This window comes from Rhinoderma darwinii, chromosome 4, assembly GCF_050947455.1.
Source record: "Rhinoderma darwinii isolate aRhiDar2 chromosome 4, aRhiDar2.hap1, whole genome shotgun sequence".
NCBI classification, from domain to species: Eukaryota; Metazoa; Chordata; class Amphibia; order Anura; family Rhinodermatidae; genus Rhinoderma; species Rhinoderma darwinii.
This window is the reverse complement of record NC_134690.1, coordinates 361,401,584-361,417,803: the sequence shown is the minus strand read 5'-3', so window position 1 is coordinate 361,417,803 and position 16,220 is coordinate 361,401,584. Positions and strand designations below refer to the sequence as shown.

The 16,220-nt window shown below is 41.0% G+C and overlaps 2 protein-coding genes across 3 annotated transcripts in view; one reads left to right on the top strand and one right to left on the bottom strand.

The window, feature by feature from the left end:
- CCDC88A (coiled-coil domain containing 88A) overlaps positions 1-7,398 on the top strand; it is a 148,053-nt gene extending 140,655 nt beyond the window's left edge. Inside the window, exons 32-33 of one of the 2 annotated variants that reach the window (XM_075863046.1) lie at positions 3,756-3,853; positions 5,894-7,398. In XM_075863046.1, the coding sequence (XP_075719161.1) occupies positions 3,756-3,820 (65 nt within the window). In that variant the 3' untranslated portion in view covers positions 3,821-3,853; positions 5,894-7,398. The remainder of the gene's footprint in view (positions 1-3,755; positions 3,854-5,893) is intronic. The other variant, XM_075863047.1, reaches the window with a different exon arrangement.
- Positions 7,399-14,024: 6,626 nt separating this feature from the next.
- On the bottom strand, positions 14,025-15,871 carry LOC142761337 (prolyl-tRNA synthetase associated domain-containing protein 1-like). The gene is made up of 2 exons (XM_075864522.1): positions 15,769-15,871; positions 14,025-14,458 (listed from the first exon to the last, which is right to left on the bottom strand). The coding sequence occupies exons 1-2, from the start codon at positions 15,847-15,849 to the stop codon at positions 14,030-14,032; spliced, it is 510 nt and encodes a 169-aa protein (XP_075720637.1). The 5' UTR covers positions 15,850-15,871; the 3' UTR covers positions 14,025-14,029.
- Positions 15,872-16,220: the final 349 nt, after the last annotated feature.

The window sequence follows — 16,220 nt, the reverse complement described above, 5'->3', positions numbered from 1 at the left end:
CCTTAAAGTGCCCACATAATACTGCAATTACATTTCCAAACAATACCACCAGACCGTTAAATAATACAGGGTGATTTTAATTTGCTCCTGGAGTTCTCCTCTTTGGGGGCCCCCATTTAATAAGAGCAATTAACAACTTTGCCACCCCCTAAAACCAGCCCTTTATATCATCCTGTTAATGTTGAATTGATTGTCTGCATTATAAGATAAACTATTGTAAAGATGCAGTTTTTTTCTTTTGCGCCAAACTAATTATATTCGAAAGCACAGTATTTAGGATATATTTTAATGAAAGTTTTTGGCTTTGATGGGAAATTTAAGACCATGTTTACACTCGGTGGACTCTGAGGATTTAGGTGCGGATTTTACGCAGACAGAATCTGCAAGTATTTCACTGCCAATGCATGCGAATAGGGTATTTTATGCCTCCTTCACAAGCTTCTTAAAAAATCTGGTGGAATAACAACCTCGCCGTGGATTTTAAAATCTGCAGCATGTTCACCAATCTGCGATAGAAATCCGTTCCAGAGTTTATACTTCAGTCTTCTGGCTTTCTAGTTAATCACTGGGGGACACCACATCATGGGTATATGCTCCTACCCCCAGGAGGTGACACAAGGTAAAAAAAAATTTGGAGCTCCGCTTAGCCAGACCATTTCCTTCCCGCAGACACTGACTAATTCAGTTTTGTACAAAAGTAGTAGGAACAAAAAACACAACCATGTCCACGGTCCGGGGAAAGAGCCCAACAGTCAGAACAACAGGTCCCGCATCTGAATAAACAACAAAAAATAAGAGGGAGGGATCTATGTGCCCCAACGGATTAAACAAAAAAAAAGATTTCATGGCGCGTACGAAAATCTTGTTTTCTTGTTAATCGATGGGGGACACCGCACCATGGGATGAAACACAAAATAAACATGGGATGTCCTAAAGCAGTCAGAGGGTGGGAAAAATATAAGTACAGCTTTTAGACCCGCCTAACACAGCTGTGTGTTAAATGGATCTTTGTTGGAACCCAATCAATCAGAATATTATGGTATATTCTAGCGCTAGGCCATATCCTTATAACATGGGAATACCTATTTAAAGGGTTATACATTGATTTATAGGGTAACAACCTAAAGCTGGCACTAAAGAGCAAGTTTAGACTCCCTAGAGACTTCTAGCTAGATCTCTGCAAAGAAAATCCGTACCTTCAGGGAGGCCGTCAAGTCTTGATAAAAATAATAAATTTACAAGCAATATATACATCTTTGAAAAGCTTTCTATATATATAAAAAATGTGTTTGGTGCAACTTTCTAATTACCTTTTATTAAAAATTGTTTTTACTTTTTGAGATGCAGCTGCTTTGTATCCTGCATACAGTGCATCTGTATCTAGCGCTAAAACCTGTATCCGTCATGTTAGTGGGACTGACGGGATCAGTGACAGTGGGTCCTGCGTGTCTCGAGCTGTTACCGATTTACATCTAAGTTCATAACGTGTCAGAGACACGCAGGACCCGCTGTCACTGAACCCGTCAGTGCTGCTGACCTGACGGATTCAGGTCTCCGCACAAGATACAGCTGCTCTGTATACAGGATACAAAGCAGCTGTATCTTAAAAAGTAAAAATTTTTTAATAAAAAGTCATTAGAAATTTGCACCAAACACACAGAGAAATATGTCAACAGTCCCTTTTAGGACTACCTTCACCCATATTTATTAGTATCATCTGAAATGGTCCATTACATTTCATGACACTTAATTTGGTGGATATCTGATTATACAATGTGATTTTAGGTACCTGTGCATAAGAACGTGGGGAACTCAATAAAGTGCAGTGACTGACAACCTCCTTAATTAAAATAATGGAAGGTTTATATATGGAACATAGAACTAAACTATGAACCTTTAAAAGACGGGTAGGATAGATATGGCTTTGTCTAGCAGATCTGTGTGAGATGAATATTATGACCCGTCCCAGTATTTCTGCATGAAAGCTTCATCCATGCTAACCTACCTTGCTAATATATGACACATGCATGATATTGTAAGAGAATGTCTATCCACAAAGGAAAATGCATGATGCTCCTCTACACAATATCTGCATACTGCCTACCATTTGCTTACCTAAATATAGTATTGATAACAGAATAGAAGTATTGAACTGCAAATAATGTCTTGTAAGTGCATATGATTGGTTGCTATTGGCCTACTTGTTTTGCATTATTCACACCATGATTTAAGCATTTAAATATATAAATTTATAATGTATGTATGTGTATGTTTTCTATGATGTAGATACGTGGTCTTGCAACAGCGTATTTAACATTGCTATATTCTATGCTGTAAGGTAATGCTGGGACTTGCAGATCAAGGGGCAAACAGGGACTTATCTGACTTGACGCAAGGCAGGCAGGCTACTCCTAAAATGTGCCTGAATCCATTTCAATTAAGCTGTCACTCAGATACATCAATTCACTGCAAAGTTGCTTTGCTGCATGCAGTATTCTGCTGCTTTACCATGTTATTATACCATTCTTCGAAATTCATCCAGCAATCTTCAAAACCGCTAAAGTTTACTATGTGTTGGTCATTTATTGCATAAATCAAGGTGGGTCCCGACCCCTGTCCCTCCTCACTGCGCGATCACAGCAAGGATGATTTTGAATGGAGTGGCAGTCGAGCATGTGCACTGCAGCTCCATTCCATGTCTTTGGGGCTGATGGAGACAGCCGAGACACCCTCCTAGTGATCGGTAGAGGTCTTAGTGGTGGGGTCCCCAACGATCATACATAGGTGATAAATGTATGATCGCTGGGGGACCCAACGTGTGCTTAGTGGGAAAACACTCCATTTAAGGGTAGCAGTTTTTACAGGATAATAACAACGTGGATACTTATTATAACTGGTACACTGTCCAAACTGTGGGCCAGTCTCCCCCTCAGGGCAGCGAGTGCAATATTCTTTATCGCGTGCTGTCTAAGAGTATGGCGTGGGCCTAAAACAATTCCAGGTCACACCTCCCGTTTGTTACCCCCCACTTTTCTATTTAGAGAAATGGTGGCAAAAGCAAATAAATAAGTTACATGGAGTGAAACCCTGCCCACTTTTTTGGATACATTCAGGTGGTATTTTGCACAAAACGCTAAATTTTTCTATAAATTACACCAGAAAACTGTCTGTTTTATTTTTGAAGTCGTAGTAAAATCCCAAAACTCCTAAGGTAAAGGGGTTGTCTGGTTTAGAAAAAAAACATTCTCAAATACCCGACTAGGATATTCTGATTTAGTAGAGGGCAGACGCTTATTGGTGACTTCCAAAAATAAGCCAGAGTGACTACAAAGAGTCTTTCTTAGGAAAACTTAACATGTCGGTCCATAGATGGTTGGATGTTGTCTCACCAATGCCTATGATTGTTGAGAAGGATCCAATGCCTGCACACAGATTTTCAAAGAAATCTGTGTTGGAAATCTCCTAGAGCAATATTGAGTGGTAGTCGTGCAAGGTGCGATTCTGTACCTAATCCTTAAAATTTGTTGGTTACATGACCTAGTCCTTAGGTCTTTATTTTTAGAAAAACTCTGAATATCCGATAACCACTCAATAGGTGATGTTGAACTACAAGTCACAGCAAGCCCTGCCAGCCACCGAAAAGCAATAGAATAATGGCCACACCTATGATATATAGCAGGCTGAAAGTCCTCTCTTGCTGCAAGCTTCTGCGCTCTTATAGACGTCCATATACTAAACTTACCTTTCTCCTACAGATGTGGAGGCAGCACCAGAAATCAGACTTTCAAAAAGCAGGTCTAGGGAGCAACCAATCCCTTAATTTAGTGACCCCGTTCAAGTGATATCCCAAGTGGTGAGTTCATACCCCACATTGTAAATAAGGCCCTTTGAACCTCATTTACAAATGGCTTCCAACTACCATGAGCCATGGCTAACTGCTTTACCTTTCATCCTCTGCTTGCTTGCATGCATTTTTATACCTTCCTTATTACAATTCTAATACAGTGAAACCTCTTTGAGACGACTACCAACTTTTGCATTGAAAATTTGTATTTTATAGGGGTGGTCTTTTCAAATAGGGTAGGCAGTATACATAATATATGATGGAACTTAAAATGTGTTGCAGAAAATCTGGTTTAGACAAAGGGTGGTCTTTTGGAGAAGTCTTACTGTATTTACTGGATTTCATCCTTTATAAATGTAGAGATTATAAATTTTTTACATTAAAAACAGATTTACTACAAGAAACACCAAAAGACGCTACATTGTCAGGAAAATATATATATATATATATATTTTATTTTTTTATCATTTTATAGATCTATATAGAATCATAAATTTGTATTTTTAGAATCCTCCTTTTTCTTCTACAGTTAAGGATTTTAGAATTTCTATCAACATTGTCTTTGATCTGCTAGAGGTCACCTAGAGAGTCCGTAATCCTATACATAGGAAAGGCGGGAATCAAAAAGAGGTCCTCAAGGTTTAATATTTTCTGATATGTCAACTTAGAAAATTTAATTGGTGGAAGCCCAGAAGCTGGAATCCTACCAATGACCACAATGAAATAGTCCTGGCCCTCAGTATGGCCTCATTCACACAATGCAGATTGTCAGTATTTTAAAGCTAAAACCAGGTGTGGATCCTAAACATAGTGGAAATATAATGGAAAGATTTATACTTCTCTTCTTTTCATCCACTCCTGGTTTTGGCTTCAACACATTGATGTTAAATAATTTCCAAATCAAGAAAATGTGTGAATGAGGCCGACAGATTTACTTTGGCTTTATTCAACTATTTCTAATGCTCAAATGGAGCTCAATGGAGCAAAGGCCTGACCACGGCTTAAATAAAATAATTGGGTTTATATTTTTTGGGTCATTCTGATTTATGGAAATACCCCAAAGAGAGGCATATTAGAACAAAAGGGGTCTGGCTTTGTACCAAATGTTAAGTCTACTTTCACAATACAGGACAAATTCAGTTGACCAAAATCATGATGGGACATTTCTAAGTGAAAAATTAAAAACTCTAGATCCCCTTTAAATAATCTGTCTGGTATACATGGATATAGTATTTAGATTCTCTTAGGCCTCATTCACAAATCCGTTGGCCGGCGTACGGCCGTTAATGATGGATCTGTGAAACACGGATCGCACACGGATGGCTTCCGTGTGCAGTCCGTTGTTTCACGGACCAAATCAATGAAAAGGCCGAGACTGTTCCGTCAAAACCGGACAGGAGTAGGACCTGTCCTATTTTTGGTGATACTGCCACACGGTTGCGTTAAAACAACAGAAGTGTGCATGGCCCTATTGAAATTAATGTGTCAGGGCGCTATCAGTTAAAAAAACGGATAGCACCCTGAAGAAGAAAAAAACATTTGGACATGATGCCTTACATGCAAAGAAAAGTCAATGATTTTCCATAACTATGTTTATGTTGTTTTTGCCTGTGTCCTTTTTCTTCCTGTCTTCTGCTTTCTAAGGCTGGGTTCACACGACCATGTTACGTCCGTAATGGACGGAACGTATTTCGGCCGCAAGTCCCGGACCGGACACACAGCAGGGAGCCGGGCTCCTAGCATCATAGTTATGTACGACGCTAGGAGTCCCTGCCTCTCTGTGGAACTACTGTCCCGTACTGAAAACATGATTACAGTACGGGACAGTTGTCCCGCAGCGAGGCAGGGACTCCTATCATCATACATAACTATGATGCTAGGAGCCCGGCTCCCTGCAGTGTGTTCGGTCCGGGACTTGCGGCCAAAATACGTTCCGTCCATTACGGACCGAACATGCTCGTGTGAACCCAGCCTAAGATGTATCCTATCTATCAGTCCTTTGCTCTTCTTATTTTTCTCTCTTTTCTCTGTGCTTTTAATTATAAACAGAGCGAAAAGTGTCCTTCAGTTTGTCATTGCGAAGTCTGCATTTCTGAAGTAACAAGACCATCCACCATGGAAATTCTTTAATCCGAGAACTTAGTTGCAAGCGTTCAGCAGTAGAGCTGGAGATGACTGACACGTCCCTTCCTTGAATCAAGGAGTTTTGTTGGAGTGAAATGAAAAAAAAAATCCCACAATTCCTAGAGAAGTAATAAGAATTTTTCTGCACTTTGCACTGTGGTAACATTCGACTGTCCTGCTCAGGATGGAGCTACACGTCCTCCTGGAAGTAAATGTACATGTGAATGAACCCAATGTCTTCTACGCCTTGTCACGCTAACTCACAAACATTGCACCAATTCCTGTTTTACTGAGGGAAGAAGATGGCGTTTTTCTTCTTGCAAAATCCAAGCTTCCTGACTGAATCACTGCCTCATGTGATACCCATTAAATGCATGGTAGTGCATCTTCCGAGCATCCTACAGTTTGTGTGCCAACTACCACCACAGATGCACCCACGCTTGAGATACTCAGCACTTTTTTTTTTTTAAGCTGTGGCATGCCCACCTATATTTGGGTACTATGCTAATTATAATAATGTGGAACCTTTTTCATTCTGACCCCCATAAATGAGGGCTGCCATTCAGTGCCATGGTTTTTGTACACATTGCCTGGTAGTATGATTATAAAGCGCTTTTAAATACTGCGTCACGAGATAGCATTGTGTTTTTATTCTTGTAGTTCTTTGGACTTAGTTTGTGGACAATGTTTCTGCACTGAAAACTGAGGATGATCAAATGGATTATAACGTATGTTTGTCTGACAACCTCATTTCCTAATGACATAATCAGTGAATCGTCTTGACAAATAATAAACGTTGGGGTCTTTTTTTTAATTTTTTTTTATTATATATATATTTGGCAATGCCGCATTTTAATCTGGTAACTTCTTGCTGTAAGGGGCTTGGCATTAGTAAGCCTCTTGTCAGTGAAGGGGTTAAAAGTAAGCGTGATTGTATTTTTGAATACGTGTGGAACTTTTCAGTCCATTATTTGTTTTGGAGGCAACATTGACCCCCCCCCCCTCCCCTCTCCCTTCCTAATTTAAACTATTGTCTTAATATAATTATTTTCACTTGTATTTAACTATTACTCTTTTATGCAACGTAACGACGTTTAACACACATGGGATGTTTCCGATTTCTCATTCTATGTTATTAAACCATTTTCTTTATATTTTATTTGTATGTAATTTTGTTTAATTATGACTGTTTTATAATGTTTTGTATTCTATGTCAAAATGGTCACCTATAGCTCTCCAGGGAATATGGAACTATAAGACCCGGGTTACTCTTGGACTTGTAGTGCTAAAATTACTGGAGAGCAACGACTTATGTTTTACTCTGCTCTAAATGAATGTTCAACATAAAATCATCCAGTCTTAAAGAGCACCAAAGGTATCATTTAACCATATTTTCCATTCAGATGAAATAAAGTGTTCAGTATGCATGACCAGGATTGTATTATCACTCATTGTGGAGACAAGATGACCAAATCTAACGGAAACTAAAACCATTGGAGTGGAAACTTTATACGATAGTCAGGATAAATAGACCAGGCGAATACCGCTGAATTTTATAGTGTCTATGGGTGAATGGTGTGTAAGCTTGTTGACCACCATCGATTGGTCTTTATGGATGGGGACGATCGGTACACCCATGGTAAATGCACATTTATAAACTCTAGGTTGTAAAGAAAGGAACTGTAGCATTTATAGTTAAATATGTAAAAAGCTTACAAGAACCAGAAAAACAAGGAAAATTTTGGATGTCTAGTGTAAAAAGTGTTATTTTTGGAAAAACATCGCCTATTTGTCTTAGCAATGTACGTCATGCTAAAATATATCTTGCACTGTATAAAGAATATATACAATGCACGACATGAAAGCCAAACTTAGGCTTCGTTTACATCTGGGTTGGAGGCTCCGTTAGGGGCCACTGTCACAGATCCGGCAGGGATTACATGAGACAATAGCGCAGCATCCGCTATTGTGTCTGGTAAAATCACAGACACCCTAATGGAGACCATTGAAGTCAATGGGTTCCGTCGGCGGTGTCCATTGTGCAAAGGAACCGTTGCTTCCTTTATTCCCTTGTTCTGCTCCTTTGACCGAGCAGAACAGAATGTCACAACGCAGGTGTGAACATAGCCTTATATGTAAGATCATAGTTTGATGTGAACTTCTTAACGCTTAAAGATACTCTGTCACCACATTATAAGTGGCCTATATTGTACATGATGTGATTGGCGCTGTAATGTAGATTACAGCAGTGGTTTTTATTTAGAAAAACAATCATTTTTGACGGAGTTATGACCTATATTAGCTTTATGCTAATGAGTTTCTTAATGCCCAACTGGGCGTGTTTTTACTTTTTGACCAAGTGGGCGTTGTGGAGTGAAGTGTATGACGCTGACCAATCAGTGACCAATCAGCGTCATACACTTCTCCCCATTCATTTACACAACAGATAGTGTTCTTACTAGAAAACGATGTGCAGCCACATACACACAAACTAACGCTACTCAAGTGTACTGACAGTGAATACATTCTGAATACACATCCCGTCCTGTCTGGAGGTAATGTATATTCACTGTCAGTACACTTGAGTAGCGTTAATGTGTGTGTATGTGGCTGCATATAGTGATCTGGTAAGAACACTATTGCAGCGTAAATTAATGGGGAGAGGTGTATGACGCTGATTGGTCACTGATTGGTCAGCGTCATACATTTCTCTCCACAACGCCCACTTGGTCAAAAAGTAAAACACGCCCAGTTGTCCATTAAGAAAGTAATTAGCATAAATCTAAAATAGGTCATAACTCCGTCAAAATTGATAGTTTTTCAAAATAAAAAACACTGCTGTGATCTACATTACAGCGCCGATCGCATTATGTAGAAGATAGGGCACTTATAATGTGGTGACAGAGCCTCTTTAAGTTGATTTTACAAAAAAACTCGCTGTTATTTTAAGGTATAATATACTATAATTTATGCCAGAAACTGGCCCAAATTGTGCCAGCTAAGATTTGACTTTCTGGCACGCAGGCGGCCAGAGACGCACCTAACTTAATAAATTAGGAACATCTGTTTCAGATTAAGACTGGCATATGAAACGCAAGTCTTAATAAATTCCCATATGGTTTCTCTTTTACAGACTTACATCTTATTAATGGAACTAGAATTCAGTACAATATTCATTCCCCTTAAGGTGGTGTGATGTGAAGTAATTGGAGTTCTTGGTATTTTTTCTGGTTGAAACAGTTCTTTCAGTTTATAATATAGATTCTAATTGCTACTAAAAACCATTTTACTGCTAAGGACGTAACTAGTACATTATGGCGAGAGGACTGTCGAGTGCCCAGTAGCGCACTAGGTCATGGCTTCATCTCTCAGTAATGAACTGATAATGTCAGCGTGACAATAAAGTTGTGCTCTTTGGATCATTTTAAAGCAGGAGTCTGGACTACAAGTTCCAAAAGTGATATTTGGACTTGCAACCTAAAAAGTGCAGATGTAAATGGGATACCTTGGTTCAGGCAAGGCTCCAGTTTCAGTGTGACCATGACCCAGAGTGTCCCTTAGGTGCCCCCAGGACTGTGAACAAAGAAACTTCATGGTGAAGTAGAAGGCAGCTTTTCTGCCTTATTCCCCTATAGGCACTTATGGGAGCCAGATGCCCTCTTCCACCCAACAAAAGCAATGGGCTACAAATGTCTTGGCAACCAAAGAAGAAAAATTAGCTAGGATCTCTGGCAGTAAATGGGTTAAAAAAAAATGTACATTACGTGAAATACACATTCACAATCACTACGTTAGGCAAAGCCTTTTTTTTCTCTGCTGCACAATGGAGGTATCTGAAGTGTCAGGTTCAGGACTCGGGTGTCAGATCCTCTGGTATTATTCCTCATTTTGGACGAGAGTAAAACACCAAATATATAATATCCGTTCTGCCACACAGTGCAGTGCCTGTTACATTTCATGGGTTGTGCAGCTGTCGCCAGTGCTCGCCAAATATACAAGCTGCAAAAATAAATGTTCATTGGTTACACATGGACAGGTGGAGGCAACGCTTGAGAAATATAAAAATGTTATGACAAAAATTGTAAGAAGTTGTTTTTTTTTCTTTAATTTTTTGTGAATTGCGTAAGATGAATGCAAAATACCATGTAAGATCTTGGTTTTACACTATTTTGTAGTCATTGCACACGTTAACTGCTCATTATATTATATTCAGCCGTTTTGGAGACAAATCTTTGTTCTAACAGCTGCATCTGAGGGACAGTCCATATTCCCTACCCTCCCACCAATGTTTTTGCAAAAAAAATAAAATGATTGGATACCAGAAGAGGGACGCTTTTTTAAAGGAGCACACACACCTGGGATTACAGCCTTGTAAGGCAATATTCAGACTGCCTTTGGTGTTTGAAATAGTCTTACCTATTCGTATGGACAGATTTATGCAACAATGTATGTTGGGTTTCCAATGGGTTCTTCGTTTCTTCCCACACTCCAAAAATATGCAATTCCACAATACTTCTTGCTCCCTACCTGTGAATTTGTCTCCTCTTAAAGGGATTGTCCTGAAATCATCAAATATCACCTATCCACATGATAGGTGATAATTGTCTGATTGCTGAGGCCCCGCCATTGGTATCCCCACGGATTGCGAGATCAGAGGTCACGAATCCCCAGATCCTTCATACTGCACCACCCGCAGTGAGGAGGAACTTGAATGGTGCAGTGGAAACACTGGTGTCTGTCATTTCCATAGACTGTGAATGGAGGCGCAGCACGCATGCTCGAACGACACTCCATTTAATGTCATCCTCACTGCGTTTGAGCAATGAAGAGGAACGGGATTTGGGACACCGTTGGTGTGATGGTTGGGGCATCCAGCGATCAGACATTTATTAGCTTGTGGATGGGTGATAATTGCCCATTCTGGGAATATCCCTATAAAGGGGTTTTTACATTAAATACATTTATCACCTATGCACCTGTCCCCTCTGCCTCTCCATTAAATGCGACTGACAGAAAAACCAGAGCATGTTCTGCTGTTTCTGTCAGTCCTAAAGACTTTGAATGGAGTGACAGCATGCAAGCTGGACCACTGCTCTATTCAAACTTCTCCTCACCACGGTCACGGTGGCCACTTTTTCTACTTTGTGAGTGTAAGCTCAGTCATCACAGTATAAATACTCACTCTATTAGGTAGGATACAAACATCCAGACGGCGTATGTCAACGCAAAACATACGCCCTCTGTGTGGGAACGGTGCATACGCCGCTCCCACACAGACCAAAACGAAGCTCGTTTGCAGAGCGAAATCCGGCGCCATTTTCATGTGGACCGGAAGCCACTGCCGGACAGTTAGATGACGACTTCCGGCCATATGTTCAAGGAAGCGAAGATGCAAGGAATAGGAGCGGAGGCAGCAGGAGCAGGTAATTTATGTTTGTGTATGTGATGTGTGTGTATGTTCGTGTTATACTGTCTGCTGAGCACTGTATCTAATCCTCCTACACTGTGCAGTCGCTCAGAAAATGGCGGCATACAGTGTAGGAGGTTTGAAGATTCAACCCCCTCCTTCTCCTGGCACTAGCCATAATAAGGGAGGGGGGATTGTGTGAGGACACTAGAGGAGAGTGTGTCCACCCCAAATTTGCAGCATAAAGAAATGAGGTTGCTTTACCACATTGACCATGCTGCAATTTTGGGAACTGCTCCCTCTAGTGACCAGCACATGGAAATGTTATAAATTAGAATCTAATTTATAATATTTCCTGACTTGTGAAAAAATTAAAAAATATTAAAACAATGTGTAATCACTCAAATAATGATTGTTTAACTAAAAAACTAAAAAATAAAATTCTAGCGACACATTCCCTTTAGGCCGGATTCACCGCAGCGTTTTGCGCGCGCAAAAGGAACTTGACAGCTCCGTATGTCATCAGCATATGATGCGCGGCTGTGTGCTTTTCACTCAACCGCCATCATTATGACACTCCGTTTGGATGTTTGTAAACAGAAAAGCACGTGGTGCTTTTCTGTTTTCATTCCTTTTCACAGCTGTTGCGCGAATCACACTAATCCCATGGAAGTGCTTCCGTGTGGTGCGAGTGATTTTCACGCACCCATTGACTTCAATGGGTGCGTGATACGCGAAATAAGCACAAAGAATGGACATGTCGTGACTTTTTCACAGCGGACTCACGCTGCGGAAAAATCACGCAACTGTCTGCACTGCCCCATAGACTAATATAGGTCCATGCGATGCGCGTGAAAATCACGCGCGTTGCACGGACGTATATCACGTTCGTCTGAATAAGCCCTTAAGCTGAGGCCTATAAGAGAACAGCTCTATTGAATTCTGCAGTGGCTGACATTTCCTGTTTTCTACAGACTAATTGTCAACTATTGCTGTGTAGACTTAGACAAGACCAGAAATGTAATGACATCTAATTTTATTTTGAATTTAAAAAAAGGACTGTCCCCCCCAAAAGAGACACTTGGGAGATATGTATTTACATGCAGACACATATAATGTAACAGAATTTCTCATATTGGAATCCGTTTGTGGATCAAACTGCACATGCTCGCGGCAGACAACTGGCTGCAGTAAAATTCAACTTTCCATTCTGTGTTTGCCATAAGAGACCAAAATGATTCAAACTCCACCTACTGTTTGATCATGCGGAAAATCCTGCAGACTGACAAACACTGTGGGCAAGTTTATTGTGATAATTTATTTGTAGATTTTATGTCCCTTTAATAACTGGCGCTGGGTGCTTACCAAGGCGACCTAAAAACTCTACAATACTCCACCGCAAATACTTTATTACCCTCCTACCCGGGCCAGGGTCTTCAGGATTGCTTGGGATGACACATAGTACTTGAATAGTTTATGTTGTTGAACTCAATAAACACAGCCCTGTGAACTTTTCAGAAATGTACCTGACCTTAGTTTACACAGGAAGCCTCAGCCACTCTTCAACTCAGCCTAATCTTATGTGTGAACCTATACCCCCATACCCTCTTACGCCCCAGTTATACCTCCCCCTCCCCCCTTTCCTGTTTGTCTCTGGTTTTCCATGAGAAAGAGATTTAAAAAAACAATTTATTTATTTAAAAAAAAGGCAATACACAGAGATTTTCCAGCATGACTGCACCAACTTCTATATACTGTAATGGTGTCTGTAAATGGGGCAGAGGAGCCTTTGGACCCACCACAGGTACCAAGGTTTGGATACAACTGCTACATCTGCAACCCATATAGCTTCTCCCCTGCCTCTGAGTCTCAGTGCCGCTTTAGGCCCCATGCACATGGCCGTGCCCGTAATCACGGCCGGCCCATGACTGCCGCTCGCATTTTCGCCCCGTGCTCCCATACAAACTATGGGAGCACGGCCAGAACAGGAAAAAACTGACATTCTGCATAATTCCCGGCACAGTTCTAGAGCACGTACACAGATCTGTAGCGATACGGAAAGGTGTCCGTGGCCAATAGAACTGGGTCCGCAATTACAGACAATTTTTACGGTCGTGTGCATGGGGCCTTACTGCAATGTTTCCAACCAGCTAATTGCTTGATGTGCACGTTCAGCATATGCACTGTGAAATACTCCTAGCACATACGCTGAACAGATCCATCCACCCAACAGATGCCCAAATTTGTGTCCTTTTTGGATCCACCGGCAGATATACGTCGGTAAACCTGGTTTCTTCACTGTATAGGAAAGCATAGTCTGCACTTTCCTATACAATAGTAGACATGCAAAAAAAAATTGAGTACCTACATCACCTATAGTGGTGATGTATCCAACTATATGGTATACAGTGGCATACCCCCGGAGATTTCCACAGCATATATGCCTCTTTTTGGCTTACTATAGAGCACTTTTTCTTGGCGTATGTTAAGCGACTTCCCCTTTTCCGCTAAGCCACGCCCCATCATCGGGTTAGCCACAAAAAGTAACTAAGCACTTTACAAATATGGCGCACTGTATTTTTTTTGCACACTTTGATTAGTGAATTTGTCAAAGTGGGTGTATTTTGGAATAAACCATTAGCACATGTCTAGATCTAATCATCAAAGTTTATTATGATAGGATCATGAGCAGTCTTTTTCAAAAAAGTGACAAATTCATCTGGAGTAAGCCCCATTGTTGCAGAATTGGTCATTGGATGGAAATAGACCCTCTCATGGCCTCCTTCCAAAAACCTGGAATCCAGAACAAACTTTACATCTACTTTGTCATCACAGAAGAGGGCGAGTGGGGTGGCACAACCCTGACCCACTTTCAGTTTTTCAATCATGGAAGCTTCATCTGCAAACCTCAGGTTTCCACTGCCCACATTCAACTTCTTTGCAAGATCATTCAGATTGACTTGGCGGTCGTGGAGCACAGTCACCAGCCAGAGCGATTTCTTCTTATCTTTTAAGAACAGATTTTTACTATGTGCCCCTTTTAGGTGCTGGACATGGGGCATCATTTCCTCCACTGTAAAGACCTGAAAGACATAAATCAACCTCCTTAATGGAAAGAATAATTTGGTTGCCGTTTTTCTTTCATTAGAAGGGAAGTCCAGGATTGGTTCTGCTTTATTTTCCCCAGAAGTAGCGCCACATTTGTCTATGGGATGTATCCGGTATTGCAGCCCCATTCCGTTATAAACAGAAGCCATAATACTAGTGTAAAGAGAGACTACGGGTGAATTCACACGCTGCAGATTTTGTTGTAGACATTTCTGCGACTGATAATCATTTCCATTCATCTGAAAGGAACCTACAGAAATCCATTTACCTGCTGCAGAAACAACTACATTTAAATGAACGGAACTGATTTTTAGTTGCAGAAATTTCTGCGACCAAATGCTGCGTGTGAATCTACCCTAAAGCTACACGCGGATTTGCTGCTGATTTCACTATTTATTACAAATCTGTAGAAGGAATAGGCAACAGAATTGACATGATGCAGATTTGAGAACCCCCCGGCAGGCCCTCAATTCAGCTGTTTTTTTCTGCTACGTGGACGGGGTTTTAAAAGACACCATACAAATGTATTGTACTATAAATTGCCTCGGATCCTTTGTGAGGAATCTGCAACGAGAATCAGCCGCAATTCTGCAGCGTCTGAATTTACCCCGAATGATAGGTTTACACATAGCGGAGATTGTACAGATTTGCAAATGGAAAATCCACAGCGAATTACACGTGTGGAAATTGACCTGTGGGGTAGACTTTAAAAACCTGCAGCATGTCAAATTCTGCTGCTGATTTTCAGCGTGAAATTTACTCCTTTGAATGAGAGTGGTGAAATCCGCAGCGAAATGTGCATGCGTAAAATTTGTATTTGCCGGTTGTTGTAAAAACGCACTCGATTTTCCAATGTATTTTTTTCAACGCAGTTTTTAACCACATCTGCAAAGTCTGAATAAATCCTAACAAGGTACAACCCTCCTGACAAAAAAAAAATGTTGCAGCTGGTAGAAAAATATAGCGTGCCACTTACACCACCCAGAACAGTTTCAAGGACCCACTATTTAACATGACACATAGGTAGGTGACCCCCTGCCATATATATTTATATACAGCCATAGTGATGGGATATGTTTGTAGACGCGTTCATACAAAGGAAAGAATGAACATTGAAATGTAGAGATGCAGCGCCCTCTAGTGCCAAACGTAAAATACAACGTGGCACTAACAGAGAGGCCCATACATTCCACGTGTAATACACTACAACACCAATGCTTATGTGTTACATCAATTGCAGGCATAACTGCTTTATATAAGGTGACCCAATGGAGCCTAGACCCACCTCAGGGTGCTCCACACACTCTGGCTGGATGCCCAGGTCCTGGAGGTACTGCTGCAGCTCATTCCTCAGGGAAGCCGACATGTTGTTACTCTGCTGCCCCCTGCTGTTCAGACATGGGTGTGGTCACGAATATTTTTTTTCATAACAAAACTTTATTATACAATGCATAGACAAAAACATCCGTCCCATAGTACAAAGTATATTACGTGTACCCAATTATTATTATTTTCAACCCATTCCCGACATTTGCCGTATGGGTACGCCATGGAAAACTAGTGCTTCCCGTAATTTGCCGTATCCATACGCCAAATGCTTGGCACCGGCTCAGAAGCTGAGCCAGTGCCATCATCGCTCAGCGGTATCTTACAGCTGACATCCGGCCTAGCACGGAAGCCGGTCAAGATCCACCCGGCGGGGGAGCCTGATCGGCTTCCGTAGCCGCCGGCTCTGGA